The 24,862-nt window shown below is 45.3% G+C and overlaps 1 protein-coding gene across 3 annotated transcripts in view; it reads left to right on the forward strand.

The window, feature by feature from the left end:
- The window catches only part of nsd1b (nuclear receptor binding SET domain protein 1b), a 61,880-nt gene that overhangs the window by 26,362 nt on the left and 10,656 nt on the right, over positions 1-24,862 (forward strand). For all 3 annotated transcript variants that reach the window (XM_080749715.1, XM_080749717.1, XM_080749716.1), the window contains 10 exons: positions 539-662; positions 2,238-2,438; positions 3,314-3,493; positions 4,216-4,372; positions 6,012-6,217; positions 8,196-8,308; positions 9,225-9,371; positions 10,551-10,673; positions 11,661-11,777; positions 17,448-17,589. In XM_080749715.1, the coding sequence (XP_080605841.1) occupies positions 539-662; positions 2,238-2,438; positions 3,314-3,493; positions 4,216-4,372; positions 6,012-6,217; positions 8,196-8,308; positions 9,225-9,371; positions 10,551-10,673; positions 11,661-11,777; positions 17,448-17,589 (1,510 nt within the window). The remainder of the gene's footprint in view (positions 1-538; positions 663-2,237; positions 2,439-3,313; positions 3,494-4,215; positions 4,373-6,011; positions 6,218-8,195; positions 8,309-9,224; positions 9,372-10,550; positions 10,674-11,660; positions 11,778-17,447; positions 17,590-24,862) is intronic.

The following is a 24,862-nucleotide window of genomic DNA, read 5'->3' on the forward strand; positions in this document are numbered from 1 at the left end:
GCGATTTTGCATGTTCCACCCCCATACAACCCCATCTAACATACAGGGCAGCCATGTTTGTTTACATAACATGTAAAACATAATGGCGATTATCTCAAGAATGCCTGAACGGATTTCCAATCGGATTTTTTTGTTTGAAAGCTGTGAACAAACTGCACAAATCCACTCCAATGCAATCCAGGATTGCATTGGATTTTTTAGAGCTCATTCTTCTCTGTTTTTTTCCCATGCATGAGGTGTGCAAGGTTTAATCATGGCTAAGTTGACGAAAATAAGGCTTCTAAAATGCTTGGTAGCCAATAGCTAACTTCAAGCTAACTTCATCCTCTTCCTGTACATGCACAAAGGAAAGTGTTCAGGCAAGTCATGGCTGCAGGGCTTCTGCATATACCAGCATATCTCTATGGGATTTTCTATGGCCACTGGGCGCCCTCTAGTGGTGAAAGGGGTGGCACTCAAAGAGTTAAGCAACCACACTAGTTGTGCCTTTGCGACCACCGATGTCATGTGAGGGTCGTGGTTCTCTCTTCCCGTGCAGGTGTGTGAGCGCTCAGGTGAACTGCTGCTATGCGAGGGCCAGTGTTGCGGGGCTTTCCATCTGGCTTGCATCTCCCTGGCCGAAGCTCCCAAAGACAAGTTCATCTGTCCCGAATGCAAATCAGGTATTTAAGGATTTATCATTCTTAGGTGTATCCTCTTCACTCGCAGGCAATGGTGTAAAGTAACTAAGTACACGCACGTACTAAGTAAAATGTTGAGGTGTTTTTACTTTCTCAGTATTTACAATAAAGGGTATGCGCGTGACATCATCATCATACCCGGAAGTTATGCGGGAACGCCTACTGAGGTGCAAAAAGAAAAAACGACTTTCTGGCCTTGACAGCCCAAACATCCAGGGGACTGCCCATAAGTCCGAAGGTTCATTAGTCCGAAGGTTCATTAGTCCGAATTTAGTTAGGGTTACTGAGGTTAAGGTTAGGGTTAGGGTTAGAGTTAGGCATAGTATACTTAACAAATCCAAACAGAAAAGTCCTGTTTGATTGCATTAAACGTTAAACTCACTTTGCCACTCGATTTGTGATTCACTTTTTCTATTCCTTTGACCCACTATATCCCAGAGGAAAACTTTTACTAAGTTACTAAGATTTGGATTATTATTACAAAACACACCACTTCGGCCATATACATATATATATTTCGGTCATTCGAAAATAGCAGATCTACAAGCTCTGTTGTGAGCTTGTAGATCTCATTACCTACCTATTATCAAAATATATTTTATACATGACAAACTTGTGAAATGGGACATGCTATTTTTGAAAAAAATAAAATAAATAAAAACTTTAGTTATTAGGGCCCAGGGCCTTCATATTTTTAAAAAAGTTGTGAAAATGTGTGCAAATCTTTGAATATATGTATTTTTAAAGCGAACGTTTGTAACTAAAATTTTGCTTCTGGGTCACTGCGTGAAAAACATTGAATATGGGAAGCTTCGGTGGTCCCTGGAACTAAATATTTCGAGACGGGGGTCCGTGGCCAAACACATATCATTTTGGGGGTCCTTCACATGAAAAAGTTTGAGAACCACTGACATAGAAACATAGGTTTTTCAAAAAACAAGCTCGCAGCACGGCACTCGGGGCCGCACTGTGAACTTGTATATTTGCTATTTTTCAATAGCATAAACTAATAATACGCAATAATGCGTACTCGGTCTAAATGGCTTTAACCCATTTAGAACGGGTACACATTTTGTGTATCATTATTTTATGCTTTAACTATTGAAAAATAGCAGATATACAAGCTCACAGCGCGGCACCGAGTGCCGCGCTGCAAGCTTGTAGATCTGCTATTTTTGAAAAATCGTGAAAATTTAAATTTTGACCCGATTCTATAAGTGTCTTTTGAATCCTCCTAAGGTTTTTTTGAAAAACCTATGTTTCTATGTCAGCAATCTGGCCAGCCATCGTCAAAGAAAAGGTACTTTTCACTTAACTGGAGCTCAGTTAGTCTGTTCTTGAGAGACTACTATGTCAGTGGTTCTCAAACCTTTTCATGTGAAGGACCCCCAAAATGATATTTATTTGGCCACGGACCCCCCATCTCAAAATCTCTTTTTCAAAAATAGCAGATCTACAAGCTCGCTGTGAGCTTGTATATCTGCTATTTTTAATTCTATTTTTAATTCTAGGCCTAAATGGCTTTAAAGTCCATCCATCTTCTTCTTGGGTTTGCAGGTTTGCACACATGCTTCGTGTGCCGGAAGCGGGGGGAGGAGGTGAGGCGCTGCGTGGTTCCCGTGTGCGGGAAGTTCTACCACGGAGAGTGCGTCACCAAGCACGCCCCGACTCTGCCTCTGCACCGAGGCTTCCGCTGTTCCCTGCACGTCTGTCTCACCTGCTTCATCCACAACCCCAACCACCCGCACATGTCCAAAGGTAAAAGAATTACCCCAACCACCCTCACATGTCCAAAGGTAAAATAATTACCCCAACCACCCGCACATGTCCAAAGGTAAAAGAATTACCCCAACCACACCCGCACATGTCCAAAGGTAACAAGTTACCCCAACCACCCACACATGTCCAAAGGTAAAAGAATTACCCCAACCACCCACACATGTCCAAAGGTAAAAGAATTACCCCAACCACCCACACATGTCCAAAGGTAAAACAAATTACCCCAACCACCCACACATGTCCAAAGGTAAAAAAATTACCCCAACCACCCACACATGTCCAAAGGTAAAAAAATTACCCCAACCACCCACACATGTCCAAAGGTAAAAAAATTACCCCAACCACCCACACATGTCCAAAGGTAAAAAGAATTACCCCAACCACCCACACATGTCCAAAGGTAAAACAAATTACCCCAACCACCCACACATGTCCAAAGGTAAAAAAAAATTACCCCAACCACCCACACATGTCCAAAGGTAAAAAGAATTACCCCAACCACCCACACATGTCCAAAGGTAAAAAGTTACCCCAACCACCCAAACACGTACATTAACATGTCATTGTATCAGTGGTGTCAGTTCAGAAAATATTCAGCCAAAATATTTTTGGCTAAAGTTCTCAGAATATGGACGCTATAGGGTTCAAGTGGTTAATATAAAAAAAGGAGAAAAAAAGTTTCTATCACTCAAAGATTTGGAGGACCCCCTGTAGTAACTCTGAGGACCCCCTGTTGAAGACCCCTATACTAGACTACTGTGTGTGTGTGTGTGTGTGTGTGTGTGTGTGTGTGTGTGTGTGTGTGTGTGTGTGTGTGTGTGTGTGTGTGTGTGTGTGTGTGTGTGTGTGTGCAGGTGGTCTGCTGCGCTGTGCGCGGTGCCCGGTAGCCTACCACGCCACGGAGTCGTGCTTGGCGGCGGGCTGCGTGGTCCTGTCCAGCAACAGCATGCTGTGTCCCAACCACTTCACCCCCCGCCGCGGCGTCAAGAACCACGAGCACGTCAACGTCAGCTGGTGCTTCATCTGCACCGAAGGTACCGGTCACGTCGTCGTTGTCGGGGGGAAACCTTGTATGTCCAAAACCGTTTGTTTTGTATTTATATATATTTTTTTAACTATAGTGAAAACAGCCGGCTGTTTTCACTACTTTTGTGCGACGGCCTTGTGCTTTTACTTTGCGAAAGTGCCCGACAGTGATTATATAAGACAGGGGGAGGGGGGGTTCATAGCGATTTTCATCATTTCAACAAATAAGCATAAATGACCTTGACACGAACAATGTTGTTAAAACTAAGATATCTGAGAGGTTATATAATTTATAATTATATATTATATACACAGATTTATTAATTAAATACATTTTCATGTAAGGTGACTTCCTGGTTTGTGGTTTTCATATAGTGTGGGCAAGGGGAGATGGGCCGGTGGGCCATCTGGCCAGTGATGTATAGCAGTGGTTCTCAACCTTTTCAGCCCGTGACCCCCAAAATAATCATATTTGAACTGGGGACCCCCACCCTGAGAAGCACTTGGAGTTGTAAGACTTGAGACATATTGTTTAACACGGTTCTATTGTGAAAATAGCCGATCTACATGTAGATCGGCTATTTTCATCATTTCTGCCTCTAATATTTGACAAAAAAACGTAGTCACTTCTTTTGGTCTTGTTTTCATATACCTGGCCACTAGTTTCTCTCGACAAATCTGGCAACACTTATCCTTCCATGACGTGCTGCTTGTTCCTCCCGTCCTGCAGGGGGCAGCCTTCTGTGCTGCGAGTCGTGTCCGGCAGCGTTCCATCGGGAATGTCTGAAGATCGACATGCCCAAAGGCAGCTGGTTCTGCAACGACTGCAAGGCCGGGAAGAAACCGCACTTCAAAGACATCCTGTGGGTCAAAGTGGGCCGCTACAGGTCAGTATGCCCATATAAGGACATGATGTGGCGTCAAAGTGGGCCGCTACAGGTCGGTATGCCCATATAAGGACATGATGTGGCGTCAAAGTGGGCCGCTACAGGTCGGTATATAAGTATATCCCATATAAGGACATGCTGTGGCGTCAAAGTGGGCCACCACAGGTCAGTAGGCCTACCATATATTATACTGTATGCATAGACATAGAAAGGTAGACGCCTCCTTCGGCTCTGGGGCGTAATGCATCGCAGGAGTCGGCGACCGGTCGTTTCCGGTTGTTTCCCACTTACGCGTGTGTCACAGACGCCTGATTATGGATCCCACTAGGAAAGATGGATGGAAACGGCATAGAGCGCTCGTTTTCACAGTTATTGTCCACGACATTGCAAGCGGCGCGAGTGCCCGCGAAGAGCGAAGCCGTGGTGAATGCAATCGTTATGCCCAGGCCTGGGCAAGCGCACGATAAACGCAATGATAATTGGGTTTTGGTGCACCTCGCGCGGTCCAAGTGACTACAACGGAGCGCTCCCGACGTCCGGTTCAGCCAATCACAAGCTTCAAAAATGAGTCCGGGGCGTGGTTATCCATCTTTCCCAGTGGGATCCATAATCACGCGTCACAGACACTGGAAGTTGGTAGGCCAATCAGAGGCAGGTGGGGGCGGGTCTTTTCGTACGCAGCCTCTAAGAACAGCTGAGCCGCGCAGCATCTGAACTGGATGGAGACATGCCAATAAAGCTCTGTTGAATTGAATTGATAAGTCCCGGATTGGCCAGTCGTTATTTTGACTGGCAGCGTGGTCTCCGGCACTCGCGGATGTCCAGCCTCTGCGGCGGCTTCCAGTTGTTGCCAGGGGCGTCACAAGGGGTAGGAAAGTGGGACTGAGTTACTGGGGCCCAAGGTGGAGGGGCCCTAATAACTTTATCTATTGAAAAATAGCAGATATACAAGTTCACAGCGCAGCACCAAGTGCCGCGCTGCGAGCTTGTAGATCTGCTATTTTTGAAAAGTTGTGAAAATGTGTGAAAATCTTTGAATATATGTATTTTTTAAGCGAACATTTCTAACTCAAATTTTGCTTCTGGGGGTCCCTGTAACTCAATATTTTGAGATCGGGGTCCGTGGCCAAATACATATCATCTTGGGGGTCCTTGACATAGGTTTCTTGCACACATTTTCACGATTTTTCAAAAATAGCAGATCTACAAGCTCACAGCGCGGCACTCGGTGCCGCGCTGTGAGCTTGTATATCTGCTATTTTTCAATAGTTAACATTCATGGGGGGCCCGCAGCGAATCCTTGTACCCAGGGCCCAGAATTTGGTGTGACGCCCCTGGTCACACCAAATTCTGGGCCCTGGGTACAACGCGTCGCGCTGCGGCTATTTTCATCAAGCAACACCTGAGAGCAGCCAAACATAAAATGACTCTCTTCTCCACTAGTCCCTCCCTAACGTTTTAGTCTATTTTTTATTTTGTTGACGAAATTGTCAATATATTTAGTCTTAGTTTTAGTCACCACAGCTTAGTTTTTGTTTTGTTTTTTATTTCCTTTTCGTCAGCGAACAAAACGCAGTCGACAAACATTTTTGGTCATAGTTTTAGTCGACGAAATCAACACTGTTTGTCTCCATGCAAGATGGTGGCCTGCCGAAGTGAGTCTTCCTAAGAACGTTCCGGAGAACATCCAGAAGATGCGGCACGACGTCGGAGAGTTTCCTGTGCACTTCTTTGGTTCCAATGACTTCCTGTGGACCTACCAGGCCCGCGTCTTCCCTTATATGGACGTGGACGCCAACAGCAAGGAGAAGATGGGCAAGGGTGTCGACGCCGTCTACAAGAAAGGTCCTTGTCAGGCTAGGAACCAGCATTAAAGCTATACTGTGTAACTTTTTCAATTAAACAAATCTTAAATTTGATCTAACTATTAAACCGCTAAAGTTTTAGATCACCCACTCCGTTCATTTCAGCCCCGAAAGCCTTCTCTTTATTGCGACCGTCAGGTCGCAGTTTAGTATCAAAACCTCCACCGGCCGTCCGTCCGTCCGTCGGTCACATGTCACACGTCACACCTTTGCCCTGCTCATATCTCCGCATCAGTATGACATCACTCTGCTTGGTGTGTGCCGTCAGGGTCATTTGTGTACGGTGTGATGTCATACTGATGTCAGCAGTGTGATGTCATACTGATGTCAGCAGCTATGTCTCTATATATGGAGTTATATGTTGTTCGTGTCCAAATATGGGGCTTGTGAGGTCAGACTTAGTGAGATTCGTCGGTTATCTCCATATATGGAGGGAGAACCAGCTTATGAGCCGATGAGTTGTGTCAGAGTCAAGATCCTGCTTGCATCTAATCTGTCGGTAGATAATGCCGGTCTTATATAAGGGTCATTTGTGTACGGTGTGATGTCATACTGATGTCAGCAGTGTGATGTCATACTGATGTCAGCAGCTATGTCTCTATATATGGAGTTATATGTTGTTCGTGTCCAAATATGGGGCTTGTGAGGTCAGACTTAGTGAGATTCGTCGGTTATCTCCATATATGGAGTGATGTGTTGGTTATCTCCACATCTGGAGATTCAACCTTCAACGATTTTGACATCTTGTTACTAATCTGTCGGTAGATAATGCCGGTCTTATATAAGGGTCATTTGTGTACGGTGTGATGTCATACTGATGTCAGCAGTGTGACAGGAGATAAGCGACCAACGGTCGCTTATCTCCCGATTAGGGAGTCTTACTGGTATGTTTTCTACTGAGCCGTGAGGGGGGTTGCATTTCGTGGCGAAATTACGTAATCTGCATCCTTCCGTATACGTTGTCTCCCGGATCATACACTACCGGCCAATCACAGCGCGGATCATACACTAGCAGCCAATCACAGTGCGTCTTGCCGTCTTCTCAGGAAGTAGCTTGCCTCAACATAACGACAGTATTTACTCTGGTGTAGGAGTCGTAGCCTAATACAACCGTAACTCCCGAACTGACCATTAGTTGAGCAACTTACACAGTATAGCTTTAACACTTGGGATGCCATTATTGTTGTAATTATTTGGCTATAGAGTGGTGGCGCCTTTCACTTGCGCTTTATTTTGAAGAGCCCCGGAAGCCACAATCGTGTCCATGTTGTGGAAATTGACGATGTTGTAATGGCGGTCAGTATGTTTATTTTCACACGGAAATTAAACATTCTAACCGCGGCTGACCGTCGCTATTTTGATTGATTGATTATTTTATTAGACAAAAATGGAGAACAGTACAAGTATAGTCAATACAATTGAAATGTAGTACAGTACAGGTACAGTTAAACACCCTGCCTAAAAGGAACATCCCAAATAAGACCTTTTACGGTCTTTTTGAAACATTCTATCCGCGGCCGACCGTCGCTGCCCAGTGTTTGGCCGCGTTATTGGCATCGTAAGTGTTAATAGGGGTCCTGGTAGGACATAAATCCAGCAGTACTAGAGGTCCTGCTGGTAGGAGATAAAACCATCAGTACTAGAGGTCCTGGTAGGAGATAAAACAATCAGTACTAGAGGTCCTGGTAGGAGATAAAACCATCAGTACTAGAGGTCCTGGCTTGAGCCCCTGTCCTTTTAACTGGCTGTAAAAAGTGCCCTCTCCAGACCATGAATGCAGTTTTCACTATGGTGAAAGAAATGCAAATGCCCTCTTGCCATGTGAGTGTGTGTGTGTGTGTGTGTGTGTGTGTGTGTGTGTGTGTGTGTGTGTGTGTGTGTGTGTGTGTGTGTGTGTGTGTGTGTGTGTGTGTGTGTGTGTGTGTGTGTGTGTGTGTGTGTGTGTGTGTGTGTGACAGCTCTGGAGGAAGCGGCGGTTCGATTCCGGGAGCTCCAGGCGGAGAAGGAACTCCGGCAACTTCAAGAAGACAAGAAGAACGACAGGAGGCCTCCTCCGTACAAACCCATCAAGGTCAGAGGTCACCTCAATACGTCCATCACATCAAGGTCACAATTTGACCTCAAGGTCACAGTAGTGGCGTTTCCATAAAGCCGGTGTTTTGCGCATTAAGCCTTTTCCGCATAAATCTTTTCATGGAAACACTTTTTTCGCAAAAAAACATTTTTGTAATGTGCTTTCGTTCAATGGAAACACTAAGCGAATAACTTTTGAACTTACATGATATCGATTTAGCTGAAGGGAGCTGAAGGGAGCTACCAACTTGTTATGCCGTGTTCCCCACTACTGTACCTTGCATTGGACGTTTATTCTACAGCGCTGTTGTGTGCAAGCCTCGTCCGTCACATCACCCAAGTAAATCCTGGCTAACCCTTTGTCATCACACCGTATTGCGTGCCAAAAGTGACCGATCTACAAGCTCACAGCACCTCGTATCCGCGACGCTGCAGGATGAGTGTGCAGCGAGTCACAGCAGTCAGACGTGCAGTGCTCACGTCTCGGATTCGGTCAGCCCGATGGCCCCGATCCCAGCTCTGTGCACTGTGTGCAAGCCAGTTACAGCAGGTCGGTCAGACGGACCCAGGGTCTCCCAAGAATCGCATTTCATCAGTTTAATGGAAACAGGCTAAATTCGCTTTGTCTTTTTTGCGAATGTCTGATAATTCGCTTCCTATTTTCGAATAAGCTTCCTGGAAACGCAACTACTGGCTGCATTTACATGGGCAGGTATATTCCACTTGTATTCAGAATGACTGCTCATTCAGAATACAAAAGCTCATGTAAACACTTCAGAATGGATTCCGAATCAATTTATTGTAACCCCAAGGTTGACGTTTTTAACTCATATAAAATAATAAGTGAAATTGGAGTAAATGCAAGTTTGTGCAACATTTTTGCACGTCACCTCTGACCCGCCCTTCCTCTTCAGGTGAATCGACCAATAGGGAAGGTGCAGATCATCACGGCCGACCTATCGGAGATCCCCAGGTGTAACTGCAAGGCGACGGATGAGCACCCGTGTGGCAGCGAGTCAGAGTGCATCAACCGCATGCTGCTTTATGAGTGTCACCCCCAGGTACTGGCCTTCAGAGGTGTCAATTGGGTATGGCAGGGTATGGCAGCTGCCATACCTCTGCTACAGGGGAAAAACATAAAATGTACTTCTTAAAATAAATTCAACGCATCGAGCTTGGAGGTTGTCTATTTTTGATATTTTCCCCAAAAGGCCCTTTTAGAAATGTCAGCCCCTGCCTCTCTAACATTCTGTGCATTCGTCCTAGACAATTTGCCCTCCTGGCCCCCAGACTGTGGAATAAACTCCCTGTGGCACTTAGAACTACAGGCTCACTCCCTAGCTTCCATTAGAACTACAGACTCACTCCCTAGCTTCCATTAGAACTACAGACTCACTCCCTAGCTTCCATTAGAACTACAGACTCACTCCCTAGCTTCCATTAGAACTACAGACTCACTCCCTAGCTTCCATTAGAACTACAGACTCACTCCCTAGCTTCCATTAGAACTACAGACTACTCCCTAGCTTCCATTAGAACTACAGACTCACTCCCTAGCTTCCATTAGAACTACAGACTCACTCCCTAGCTTCCATTAGAACTACAGACTCACTCCCTAGCTTCCATTAGAACTACAGGCTCACTCCCTAGCTTCCATTAGAACTACAGACTACTCCCTAGCTTCCGCCATGGCCTGAACACTCACCTCTTCAGACGCCACTCATAGCACTTACCAAAGCACTCACCTACCCTCAATGACCAGACATGAAAGCTAGATAACATTCTTAGGTTTTATATAAAATGTTTTACTGATTAGGTGCTTGGTCTACCAACGTTATTTTTTTCTAGATTGATATTTCTATGCAATTGATGAATTGATACTGATGTATTGATGTATTACCTTGCTTATTGTATTGATGTATTTATTACCTTGCTTATTATAAGTCGCTCTAGTTTAAAGGAGTTCAATAATATTTTTAGGTTTTTGTCACATTTATAAGACAATTTGATTTCAATAAATGTACTCCCATTGATTCTGGATGGGGACCCAAATGCATTTGAGTCCCCATGGGGGTAAATTTACTATTAAAACATTTTTGTCTTGTGAATGCGACAAATACCTCAAAATATTATTGAACTCAAGTCTCCATGGCGTGAGTAACCAATAGAAAAAAAGTCATTTTGGAGGTGAACTACTCCTTTAAGAGCGTCTGCTAAATGCCTAAACTGTCTCTGTTCAGGTGTGCCCGGCAGGGGAGCGGTGTCAGAACCAGGCCTTCACTAAGCGCCAGTACAGTCCGGTGGAGACCTTCAGGACGCTGAGCCGAGGGTGGGGGCTGCGCTGTGTCAACGACATGAAGAAGGTGCTGTACACGCCAGAGTTCATTTTGATTTTTTTCTTTTTTTTTTTAAAGTCTTTTGAATAACGTTTCATTTAGTTTGAGTCTAGTTTTAGTTGACTAAAATGTACAGTTGATTTTGTCAACCAACAGAATATTTTGGTGGGCCTTGATGGCGTCGTAATGGCTGATTTGACACTTGGATGTGTTTCAGAGTGCAACACCCAGACATGAAATGACTTGCCTTCACTCCACTCCATTACATGTATTTTAAAGATGAAGTGCCATGATGATGATAATTCGGAGCACGGGAAAGGACTAATATATTTAATAAATACTTTTTTTTTTTTTTTGCTGTTTTCAAAAACAAATGACAACAGAATCAAATGTTTCATGCTTTTTTTAATATGAAGGAATGGGCTCTCGATTTGTGGCACCACAAAATGTCCGCCACTGCCCTGTTGTGTTGAATTGTGTACGTGTATTACACCAGTGGTTCTCAACCTGTGGGTCGGGATCCTCAAATTATTTTGGGGCGTCCCCAGATGATTAAGTTAATGTGCAACATTGTTTTCCTCTCTCAACAGTAAACAAACCAACATAAAGTTGACGTGTATAGAGGGTATCTGCACATTTCTAAAGTGACAATTTAAGGACTTTAAATACCTTTTTAGTACCTCTGGTTAAACACTGGTCAAATTGTCAAATATTAGAGGCTGAAATTGTGAAAATAGCTGATCTACATGCTCACAACACCTCGCAACGCGAGACGTTGTGAGCATGTAGATCGACTATTTTCACAATGGAATAGATCGAGTCAAACCAAATGTAATGCCAACTCCTACAATTCCAAGTGCTTGTGTAGGGTGGGGGGGTCCCCAGTTAAAATGTGATTATGTGGGGGGTCCCCAGTCAAAATATGATTATTTGTGGGGTCACGGCCTGAAAAGGTTGAGAACCAGTGTGTTACACAACCCAAAGTGAACGTGTGTTATGTTGTGGTGTTTCCAGGGGGAGTTTGTCAGTGAGTATGTAGGAGAAGTCATCGACGAGGAGGAGTGCAGAGCCAGGATCAGAGCCGCTCAAGAACACGACATCTGTAACTTCTACATGCTGACCCTGGACAAGGTCAGACATTGCGTTATTACGTTATGACTGCTTTATTATATTCATGAATCATGATTGCGACCGTCAGGTCGCAGTTACTATCCAAACCTCCACCGGCTGTCAGTCTGTCTGTCACATCACGTCACGTCACGTCACACTTTTCCCCTTCTCATATCTCCGTCACCGTTGCCCCTATCCATGCCAAACTTTGCACACACACTCCTTGTCTGCCAAACCACAACCTCCGTCCTTCTCATTTCTCACATGGCCCTCTTCTAGTGCCAACATCAGGCCGATTTTTGCAAAACACATTTTTGGACACTGCTCCTGATGTTGGCCTAAAATCATGCAAAGCGATACACAGTATCTCTACAGTCATGTCATCAACATGGATCTGTCCCATTTCCCATATTCTCTCCTGATTGGAGACGATTGCCTTCTAAAGTTTGTGTATGCGACGTGACGGTTGCTTATCTCCCGATTAGGGAGTCTTACTGGTAGTAAAATGAACTAGAACTACACTCTGTCGAGGTGCCAACTTGCGCCTTGAGCACAAGTAGGCCATGTATGGCCTACTTGTGCGCCAGCAGAGCGCGCCATGAGGTGAGCTCACCACTGGATCACCACTGGCATGACAGTGACATCACCAGTAAGACTCCCTAATCGGGAGATAAGCGACCGTTGGTCGCTTATCTCCACAAATAGGCCAAAAGTTTGTTTTACCAAAATCGTCCTGATGGTGGCGCTAGATGGGACAGATGCGTTTTGATTACATGACTGTAGAGATACTGTGCGATTTGTGTGATTTTAGGGCAAAATCTGTAGGAGCAGTGTCCAAAAATGTGTTTAAAAAAATCGGCCTGAAGGTGGCACTAAATGGGACAGATCCATGTTGATGAGATGAGTGTAGACATACTGTGTACCGGTTTGCGTGATTTTAGGGCAAAATCTGTAGGAGCAGTGTCCAAAAATGTGTTTAAAAAAATCGGCCTGAAGGTGGCACTAAATGGGACAGATCCATGTTGATGAGATGAGTGTAGACATACTGTGTACCGGTTTGCGTGATTTTAGGGCAAAATCTGTAGGAGCAGTGTCCAAAAATGTGTTGGAAAAAATTGGCCTGATGGTGGCGCTATATGGGACAGGTCCATGTTGATGACATGAGTGTAGACATACTGTGTAGCGATTTGCGTGATTTTAGGGCAAAATCTGTAGGAGCAGTGTGCAAAAATGTGTTTTAAAAAATCGGCCTGAAGGTGGCGCTATATGGGACAGATCCATGTTGATGAGATGAGTGTAGACATACTGTGTAGCGATTTGCGTGATTTTAGGGCAAAGATTGTAGGAGCAGTGTCCAAAAATGTGTTTAAAAACATTGGCCTGAAGGTGGCGCTATATGGGACAGATCCAAGTTGATGACGTGAGTGTAGACATACTGTGTACTGATTTGCGTGATTTTAGGGCAAAAATTTTAGGAGCAGTGTCCAAAAATGTGTTTTGCAAGAATCGGCCTCATGGTGGCGCTAGAAGAGGGCCATGTGAGAAATGAGGGGTGGGGTCTCCGCGCCGCCGAGGCGGACGAATAGGTACCGGCCCCGGCTCTCCCGGTCGCTCCTAGCCCGAGTTAAGGCATTTGATGTGAGCTGCAGTGGAGGGGGTCCTCCACTGGGGGCGCCACCACTTTTGCATCCGTTCTGGAGCACCAGGAGTCGGTGGTCCCCGGGAATTCCCTGTGAGCAGCCCCGTTGGGGTGGTCATTTTTGCACATTTGGTCATTTTTTACACCTGGGGGTCCCCCAGGGACCTGGGGGTCCCTGAAGCTCTGGGGGTCCTTGGAGGTTGTAGTTTGGCAGGCAAGGAGTTTGTGTGGAAATTTTGGCATGGATCGGGGCAACGGTGGCCGAGATATGAGTAGGGGGAAAGTGTGACGTGTGACGAGTGACGTGACGTGACGTGACGTGACGTGACGTGACGTGACGTGACGGAAGGAAGGAAGGACTGACGGCTGGTGGAGGTTTGGATAGTATGAGAGTGTAAAAGTAACTGCGACCTACGGTCGCAACCACTGGCATGACCAGGAATGCTGGTCCCTCACTGGCTGTTAATGATGACGTTGCCAGAAATGCTGGTCCCTGATTGGGCTTAAACACACACACACAGCTACCTACCTACCTTACCTACATACCTACCGGTACCTACACACGTTTCCCTAGATTGATATTGTTATTAAGCATTTGATGTACCGATGTCTAACCTTGCCTATTGTATTGATGTATATACATCAATACAATAGGCAAGGTTAGACTCAGATTCAGAGTGGGTTTACAATAATACTGTATACATTGTATATTATCTGCTTATTGTAAATCCACTCTGAATTTAGGGCGTCTGCTAAATGCCTAAATTGCAAATAGCAGCCGAATGCAGTACTTGCGCCATACTTGTGCCACCTGTCGTGGCCATCTGTCTTGAGAACCATATATGGAGATATGGGCATATTGTTTGGATTGGCGGTAAAAAAAAAAGAAAAAAGAACTGTACAACTGTACATTGTGCAAGTAACGGCAGGGGAAGCAGCTAAGAACATAGGCAAAAGATATCCGTGTGCAAAAGTTGGAGTCTGTAGAACCAACCGTGTGCCGTGAGACCCCAGACATCCTTACTCGGTTACACGTTATGTGTCTATGACGTCTGACATCATTACATACAATCCTTTTTATGTCCATATATGGAGACCCCTGTCTGTAGAACCAACCGTGTGCCGTGAGACCCCAGACATAAGTCTGTGCGTGTCAGTATCTGTCTCTCAGTGCTTGTCCCCTTTTATGGGCATAAAAGGGATTCTATTAGTGTGGTTGCCCTAACAGAGCATCATCTGGGAATCAGATATAGAGGTCAGCTCCAATAATAATAATAACTAGAAAGAATGCAATTCTGGGAAATTGCGAGTGTGGTTGCCTATTTATCGTCTGGATAGCCAAATTGTCAAGTGAAGCTTGACCAATCCTCACGCTAGCAACACTCCCCCACTGAACTCAATGGACTTACAATTTATAGTCTGGATTGTTTACCTATAATAATAATAACTAGAGAAATTGCAATTTGGGAAATTGCGAGTGTGGTTGCCTAAAAAGTTACCTTACTCTTACATCACTAAAAGTTACTCACTATATATGGTGTTTCCCATTCAAAGTCAATGGGAAAGGTCAGATACCTAAAAGTTACCTTACTATATATGGTGTTTCCCATTCAAAGTCAATGGGAAAAGTCAGATACCTAAAAGTTACTCACTATATATGGAGTTTCCCATTCAAGTCAATGAGACTAAGAGTTGTAAAAACTGCAAAATTCCCCAGAGTAATAATGTGGTTGCCCTGGCAACCACACTAACTAGAGAAATTGCAATTTGGGAAATTGCGAGTGTGGTTGCCTAAAAAGTTACCTTACTCTTACATCACGTTAAAGTTACTCACTATATATGGTGTTTCCCATTCAAAGTCAATGGGAAAGGTCAGATACCTAAAAGTTACCTTACTATATATGGTGTTTCCCATTCAAAGTCAATGGGAAAAGTCAGATACCTAAAAGTTACTCACTATATATGGAGTTTCCCATTCAAGTCAATGAGACTAAGAGTTGTAAAAACTGCAAAATTCCCCAGAGTAATAATGTGGTTGCCCTGGCAACCACACTAACTAGAGATACTGTTCCTACGAAACAGTGTGGGCTCGCTCGTGACTATATTCTGCAGCGTGCTAACTGTCATGTGAAGCTCAACCAATACTCCAGCTAACACCACTCCCAGATTTTCCACACCTCAATTGCACCTCATTGGCTAAGGACCCTGCCTTTGTACTGTCTGTGACGGTACTCGCGCGGCGGAACTCTTCTATAAACTAGACCAGGTCAACCTGGTTGTGCCAGACCCCCTGTCTGTCATCATCATCATAGGCATGTCATCATCATGTCATCATCATATATACCCTTTATATAGAAAACCCGGACAGACATTTGCTTATGTAGGCCTACCCATTTCATGGGTCTGGCAATAACTAGACCAGGTCAACCTGGTTGTGCCAGACCCCCTGTCTGTCATCATCATTTATGACATCATGCCTTTTGTAGGCATGTCATCATCATGTCATCATCATATATACCCTTTATATAGAAAACCCGGACAGACAGACCGACATTTGCTTATGTAGGCCTACCCATTTCATGGGTCTGGCAATGAAGATAACATACTGGTCTCGCCTTTCAGGCGAGCCCACAACTAGAAAGATGCAATTAGAAATTGCAAGTGTGTTTGCCGTCACTATATTCTGCAGCAAGTTAACTCATCCAGTGCCAAAACCGAACATGTTCGGTTTTTTAAAACGTATTACATATGCCAAAACCGAACATGTTCGGTTTTTGAAAAAAAAATAATAATTTTGAAAAAAAAAATGTTTTAATTTTTTTTTTGGACCCCATCAAATCTAGTGAACATGATTTCAATCGCGATTTTGCATGTTCCACCCCCATACAACCCCATCTAACATACAGGGCAGCCATGTTTGTTTACATAACATGTAAAACATAATGGCGATTATCTCAAGAATGCCTGAACGGATTTCCAATCGGATTTTTTTGTTTGAAAGCTGTGAACAAACTGCACAAATCCACTCCAATGCAATCCAGGATTGCGTTGGATTTTTTAGAGCTCATTCTTCTCTGTTTTTTTCCCATGCATGAGGTGTGCAAGGTTTAATCATGGCTAAGTTCACGAAAATAAGGCTTCTAAAATGCTTGGTAGCCAATAGCTAACTTCAAGCTAACTTCATCCTCTTCCTGTACATGCACAAAGGAAAGTGTTCAGGCAAGTCATGGCTGCAGGGCTTCTGCATATACCAGCATATCTCTATGGGATTTTCTATGGCACCTGGGGCGCCCTCTAGTGGTGAACGGGTGGCACTAAAAGAGTTAATCATGTGATGCTTAAGCAATACTCCAGCTAGCACCACTCCTCAAATATTTTTAGTTCAATTTACAATGGCATCTGATTCACCAAAAGGTTTATCTAGTGGTAAAAATAAAGTTTCCCCGGGACTACAGTGTGTTGCCATTGGAAGTTAAAAATTGCAAGTTTGGTTGCTGACGTGACTATATTCTTCAGTAAGCATATAGTGTGAATGTGAAGCCAGACCAATTGATTCCCTACTGATTCCCACCCCCATTGATTCCCTATTGATACCATATCCCATTGATTCCCTATTGATTCCCTATCCTATTGATTCCCTATTGGTTCCCTATCCCATTGATTCCCTATTGATTCCCACCCCCATTGATTCCCTATTGGTTCCCTATCCCATTGATTCCCTATTGGTTCCCTATCCCATTGATTCCCTATTGAGTCCCTATCCCATTGATTCCCTACTGATTCCCACCCCCATTGATTCCCTATTGATACCATATCCCATTGATTCCCTATTGATTCCCTATCCCATTGATTCCCTATTGGTTCCCTATCCCATTGATTCCCTATTGATTCCCACTCCCATTGATTCCCTACTGATTCCCACCCCCATTGATTCCCTATTGATTCCCTATCCCATTGATTCCATCAATTTCCAATGGCAGCGGAGAAGTTCATCTAGTGAAAAGACAGTTTCCCCAGAACTACCACACTAATAATACTAATGTTATTTCCAGGATCGGGTCATAGACGCTGGTCCAAAGGGGAACGAGGCTCGCTTCATGAACCACTGCTGTCAACCCAACTGTGAGACCCAGAAATGGACCGTAGGGGGCGACACCAGGGTGGGACTGTTCACCTTGGTGGACGTGAAAGCAGGTAGGACACCAGAATGTCTGCTAGGGCAGTGGTTCTCAACCTTTTCAGGCCGCGACCCCCCAAATAATCATATTTTAACTGGGGAACCCCCCCCCCCCCCACCACCACCACCCTGATGAGCACTAAGAGTTGACATTTTGTATACCGGTAACTCGGTTCTATTGTGAAAAATCAAACCTCGGTTCGAAGTGAAGCGGTGAATTTTTATTCTATGTCTTCTAGAGCTATGAAATCTGTGTTCTAGATCTATACATTCTGTGTTCTAGATCTATACTTTCTATGTGCTTTAGTTCTATATTTTTTTATGAATTCTGAATGAATGAATGATTTTGTCTGGAGGGCCAAATTGTCATGTGAAGCTTAACCAGTCCTCAATTCTGCTTGCACGGGACATGTACGGGACAGACAAAGCCACTCCTTGAGAATCTATGGGAATTCTAAAAAAAAACTAGACCAGGTCAACCTGGTTGTGCCAGACCCCCTGTCTGTCATCATCATTTATGACATCATCATGTCATCATCATATATACATATATACCCTTTATATAGAAAACCCGGACAGACAGACCGACATTTGCTTATGTAGGCCTACCCATTTCATGGGTCTGGCAAACATGTACGGGAGTCGGGACAGATAAAGCCACTCCTTGGAAGCGGCTTTCACCGCTTCAAAAATAGCCAATCTACATGCTCGCAACGCAACGCCTCGCGACGCAAGGCGTTGTGAGCATGTAGATCTGCTATTTTCACAATGTCTGCCTCTAATATTTGACAATAATTGGCCAACGTTTAATTTGTCGTATTAGAGGTATATTAAAAAGTCCTTAAATTGTCACTTTAGAAATGTGCATAAACCCTCTATACACTTAAACCTTAGTTTATGTTGGTTTGTTTACTGTTGAGTGAGAAAAAAGAACGTTGCACATTAAAGGGATATTTCACTTTCAAAAAAACTTTTTGTCATTTTATCGTCTAATCGGGTTTTTGGGAACACCCAGGACAGTTTTTGAATTTCTTCATTCAGTATTTAGATATTTGATATTAATTTTCCCCCTTCCAGGACCTTCCTATACAAACCCATTATAACTTCAAACTCCATTTTAACCATGATAGATTCAATTAAAACAACTGTCCTTTTTACTGGTGACTCCTAACACCCTACGAATACGTGAGCAGGCCGTGTTTTTTCGATAACATTTTTTATTGATTTCTATTCATCTTTTGGGGAAATGAAAATTATTAAATACAATAAAAGATTATAAAAAATACATGGAAGAAGTTATTGAAAAAACACGGCCTGCTCACGTATTCGTAGGGTGTTAGGAGTCACCAGTAAAAAGGACAGTCGGGGGAAATGGATATCAATTTATCTAAATACTGAATGAAGAAATTCAAAAACTGTCTTGGGTGTTTCCAAAAGCCTGATTAGACGATAAAATGACAAAAAGTTTTTTTGAAAGTGAAGTATCCCTTTAACACATCTGCCGCCCAGCCCGTTTATAAACGTTCTATTTTGCCCAGCTATCGACCGCCCAGCCCGTTTATCTACGGGCTATAGTCTTTTCATTGTTTTACAATTGATGACGCTCTCGCGCTGCCTGTGACTTAATACAGTAGGGCAACATCAAAGGGAACCAGGTCATTCACGTGAATGAAGAAAAAAGGTCAAAAAACTGCATTGAAATACATGTTATCAGGCAATCCAAATACAACAGAGTGAGAGGGAGAAAAGTCTGCAGCAGTTTAAGAGACGCGACTACACAAGCCGCCAGCTGAGGGAAAAAAAAAAAAAATATCGGTTGGGACTCGGGAGGCTCGGTTGAGATTTGAATATAGGATATTTATAGTTAGAGTTAGAGTTTAGATAGTTGATTGATAACCTAGAGATGACAGTAGAATTTGTTTAGATTTGAGTGTATTTAGGTGAAGACACTCTGTATTTATAGTGGGAGAGGAGGAGGAAGACTGAGGGGTGTCACAAGGGGGGAGTGCGAGTGGGACTGAGTTACTACGGCCCAAGGTGGAGGGGACATAATTATTTTATACTTTAACTATTGAAAAATAGCAGATCTACAAGCTCATAGCGCGGCACTCTGCGAGCTTGTACATCTGCTATTTTTGAAATCCCCCCTATGAAGAACAATCATGGGGGTCCCGCAGTGAATCCTTGTAGCCAGGGCCCAGATTTTGGTGCGACACGACACCCCTGCACACACAACACAATGAAAGACCCAGGGTTTAGCCTGCCCCTGTGATGAAAAAACCAGGGTGTAGCCTGATCCTACCTGATACACTGTCACCTCCTCCTCCCCCAGTGCACTACTGGCTCGTAAAGATATTCCATTGATAAACAAACAGTCTGCTGGCTCGTAAAACTATAATCCATGTGGCTAAACAACAGTAAACAAAATGATCCAACACGATTCCGGTGTTGTCCCTGTGTTGGTCATCCACTGGTCGTAGTAGCCTCTGTCTGGACCAGTCTATGGTCTGGACAAGAAAGAACGCACCCCGCTGAAAGGTCTCTCAAAAAGGGGTAAAATAATTGTATCCAGTTGTGTGTGCAATCTGTGCATGCACGTGTGCATTGATCCAGCAAACTTTTCTCTGCATTGATCTGCCAAAGTGTGTGTGTGTGTGCGTGTGAGAGAGTGTGCACGGCATGCTGCAAAGATGTAGAGATGTGTTGCTCATTAGTTAAGAAAAAAAAAGTCACATGCAAAGATTATGCAAAGATGTAGAGATGAGTTACAAGTGTTTCCTTTTGTTAAGAAATCACATGACACAGGGTTCCTTTCAAATAGGATGGTCCTTCTTCACATGTGTGTGCGCGTGCACGTGTGTATGTGTGTATGTGTGCATGTGTGTTGAGACTGAGCACAGTGCTACAGTTGCATCTATTGGCTTGAAACAACAAAATCAACCCAATAAGAGACTTCAGGAGACGATCACTTGGGTTAAGATATACTTTATTGACCAGAATGAAGCAGAAAGCAAGCATCACACAACATGGCATATTGAGCACCCTACTATAGAGACAGCATAGAATCTAAGCCTATATCTAAGCGCATAGTATTGGCAGCCTACCTTAGCTCTACTATAAGACAGCATAGAATCTATAGCCTAAGTTAGCATGGTTTGGCATGGGGTTCTGCCTCGGGCCATGGCTCGCTGAACCCACGATCCTCATGTTACCATGAGCATCGAGGGCATAATCTAATTACAGCGAGCCCTGGCCCGATACCCCCCGAGGGGGATCTAAGGCAGAACCTGAAGGTGGCGCTGGGGTGGTGGCGGGGCAGTGCTATGCAACGAGACTGAGTCCCACCATCTGCCTTCCCTAAGAACTATGGGTAAGGGGGGGGCAGGACCTAGTGACCCACCCCCCTCCGCGCGCGCGCTCCCTTGGGACCGCCCCCTGAACTCGCTTTGATCCTTACGAATCGTCGCACTATTTCAGGAGACGATCACTTGGGTTAAGATATACTTTATTGACCAGAATGAAGCAGAAAGCAAGCATCACACAACATGGCATATTGAGCACCCTACTATAGAGACAGCATAGAATCTAAGCCTATATCTAAGCGCATAGTATTGGCAGCCTACCTTAGCTCTACTATAAGACAGCATAGAATCTATAGCCTAAGTTAGCATGGTTTGGCATGGGGTTCTGCCTCGGGCCATGGCTCGCTGAACCCACGATCCTCATGTTACCATGAGCATCGAGGGCATAATCTAATTACAGCGAGCCCTGGCCCGATACCCCCCAAAACTACAAACCCCCAAAGCACGCCAAAATCTCAGAATCCCATGCCAGTGCTAGCCAATATTACTAAGCAAAATATTAAGCAATGATATTGGCAGCTTGCCAAAACGCTATAAGTACTGCTAAAGCAATTTAATAATTAAGAATGTTAGCAGCTGCAGACCGAACCCAACGGTGAGGAAGGTGGTACTGCTGACTATAACGATATACTGCAATCTGACTGAAGCCATACTAAAACACCCTAGAGAAAAGCGGAGCAGCAACATGGACGTATATATATAGACAGCAGAACCAGAAGCAGCAATGAAACCTTTAATTCATATAACTACAGCGCCATACAGCTTCACATCCTACCTAACTAACACCCCAGCAACCACCTAGCTTTTGCAAGATTGAAATATTAAGCGTAATATTTATCGTGGCCCGCAACCTATCAGGGGCGCGAGCCCCGAGTAACGCAACAGAAGCAGCAAATAAAACCCTATGGAACAACCGTGCTAATAGTGCCTGCAGCACTATTAACATCAGCAGCAGAAGCGTTAACTGAAACGCGTCCAACTCCAGCTTGGAACCATTACGCTTCGGTCAGTCCTGTGTTGTGTGTGCTTGATAGCTTGGCGTGCAGGATCTTGAGTTAGCTGAGGGCACCAGAAGTGCTGGTGGTGTGGCTGCTCCGATCCGGAGAGAATGCAGAGTGAAGAGGGGCGGGCCGCAAATCTGGCAGCTCTCTCCGGGGGTCGTGTGACGAGGACGTCGGGCAGACGGCCCGGTGTTCAGCATGGACATGAAAGGACAGAAGGGAGAGTTAGTTCTGCGACTGACACTGGTGTACCTTCCCTGCTTAAACTGCGAGCTGCAATCTTCAGAGGCCATGTGCTAGTCGCATCTTAAGCCTGGCCTTGGTGACCGCATGTGCTTGCCGCAGAAATTACAATCTTAGCTTTAGCTGACCATAACAAGAAACCACGCCTAAGGACGCTGACTTTTAGGATCACAGAGAAATTTTTCGCAGCCCACGGAGCGCTCTGCTGCAGAGTCTGCTGCTGCACATATGAGAATCTCCACGAGATACCCGTCTTGACCTTTAAAGGCAAGCTATGCAAGCCTAGAGAGCGGCTAAAGCCCAACATTCAGTACAAGTAAGACGCTGCCATGTAACTATGGTTGCCTATTATTAGCAAGCTTAGAGAGCGGCTGAACGCTCACAGAATCGAACAAGCGAATGCGTTGCTATTTACCTGCTAGAGTGTGGCTCCTCAGGGCATCTGGCTGAGCCCGAGGGAGCCCGGAGCGCCGCCGCTGAAGCTGCTCCGCGCCCGGGGCACCGCTGCCGAAACTGCTCCGCTCCGCAGGGAATGCGGCGTGTAGAGAGATGGCGCGACGCCTTCACTCTGGCCCTGCTCCCTCAGTCTCGCGGCGAACCAGCATGCGTCATGGAACAGAGGGTCGTTGGGGCAGACATCGGGCGGACAGCCAGGTGCTTCAGCATGGACATACAGGACGGAAAAGTGAGTTAGTTCTGCTGCAGAGTTTGCTGATGCACACATAAGAAACTCTACAACCCATCTCTTGACTTTTAAAGTCAAACCATACCAAAACGTGGCCCAACCGATATGCGTAAATTCCCCAGCTTAGAGCGACTGCACCCTGACAGAACTTAACAAGCAAATGCGCTGCTATTTACCTGCTAGAGTCTGGCTCCGCCGTGCTTCCAGGGCAGCCGTCGCTGGCGAGAAAACTGGCTCCCGCCGTTGGCGCTAGAACTGGCGTTCCTTTGCGGCGTGACGGCGGTGTCGGTGTGCCGCTCCCCCCGGAAGATGAGCCTGTGCCCTACGTGCCTCCGTCGTGGGCTCGCGGGCCGCCGGGAAGTCAGGAGGCTGGCGGGCCGGCTGTCCCAAGGCAGCAGCGGAAGCAGCTGTGGCCGTCGCAGCGATACCCTCCGTGGTGCCGACCGACTCCCGACTGGACTCCCAGCCGCACACAGCATTAGACGAAGCTAGAAACATAACCTTCATGACATGATTAGTGGAACCTGCAGCTAAAGCTGCCATGATAACCTGCTGTCCTAGCCGTGGGCCTGCAGCCGCGCCGGCCTGAAGCTGGAATAATAGACAGATGAATAGCAACCAGCAAGTATTAGCTTTAGCATGAACTGAAGGAAAACAGTACTGAAGCCAAGTGCAGCGGCTACGGAAACACCACTAGAACATACGGTGTGCTATGAGACCCAGTACTATAACCTTAGTTTGCAACAAATATTTGAGTTAAACCCCTTTAACTTCTGAAACACTGGTAGCAGCTTAACATGCAGTAGAAACACCCCGCAGCTGCCGTGCGACGCTGCAAAGACGACCTGCTGTAGCTGTCGCTATGCGTCGGCTTTAGCCCGAAGCTGAAAGATAGACCTGATGTTAGGGTTAGGAACCTGAAAAATAAACATAATGTTAGGTTAGGAACCTGAAGTTAAAACGTAGACCTGGTGTTAGCCGCGCCCTTATAGCCGCCGCAGCGAGACGCTGTTAAGAAAGTGATTTAGCTGGACCTGTGCCGCTTTAGCCTGGAGCTGCCATACTGGAGCAGTAAAGACAACATGTTAGCAGAAAACACTCAACACCCTGGTAACAGCTTGACATGCAGTAGAAACAATAACTTGCTGGTTTTTATAGCATTTAGTATAGCAGTACCGCTGACAACTTAGAACTTATCAACTAAAAGCCTACGATGCGAGGAAAAGCTACAGCTGATGGATGCTGAAACTGAAAGAGAATGTTTAGCTGGATGGGAGGGAGGGAGGGTGGTCTATCGAGCATTTAGAGTAGACTACGATTCCCTGCATGCACTAGCGAGTTCAACTGGTGACGTCAGGACAGACAGGCACGACTGTGTTAGCGGAAGCAAAACAAGTTTGCACGTAAACTGTATAGCCTGCGGGTTTTCCTCCTCCCAGGAGCTCACACGGAAAACATCCTTAATAGGCTTCTCAAAGAGAGGCGATTACTGTTTTTAAAAGTTCCTCCCGCGAGGGCTTCTACGCCACGGTAAATGGCAGCAGCCCTACTATGGTCCAAGAAGCGACAGGAACCATTTAGTAGCTGCTAAGGTATAGCAACTAGCACCTCATAAGCAGCAGCTGTTAAGACGGCCAGACAGTGCAAAAAGAGGAAAACATACACATAACCCGAGGCGAGGCAGAAGCAATATAGGCCCCATACTAACTAGATTAAGCACGCTGCGGGCGAAGCTTGCTACTAGCACGACGCCGAGGCTTGGCATGATAGAGAACTACATTTCCCACACGCAGCGCTTAGTATTTGCTGCCGAACGTCATGCCGTAAATCACCGCTTGACGTGACTCGGCTAGCTCAGGAGCTAGGTGAACTCTGCCGTTTACAGACACCTGCAACCTACAAACTGAATCCTCCTAGCGTGATTCATTACCTGCTACGGGGCTGTGTTTTCACGCGGGCCGCCGCTCTATGCCTGACATGGCTAGCACATTGATTTACC

The sequence above is a fragment of the Nannobrachium achirus genome, assembly GCF_963921795.1.
Source record: "Nannobrachium achirus genome assembly, chromosome: 19".
NCBI lineage: Eukaryota > Metazoa > Chordata > Actinopteri > Myctophiformes > Myctophidae > Nannobrachium > Nannobrachium achirus.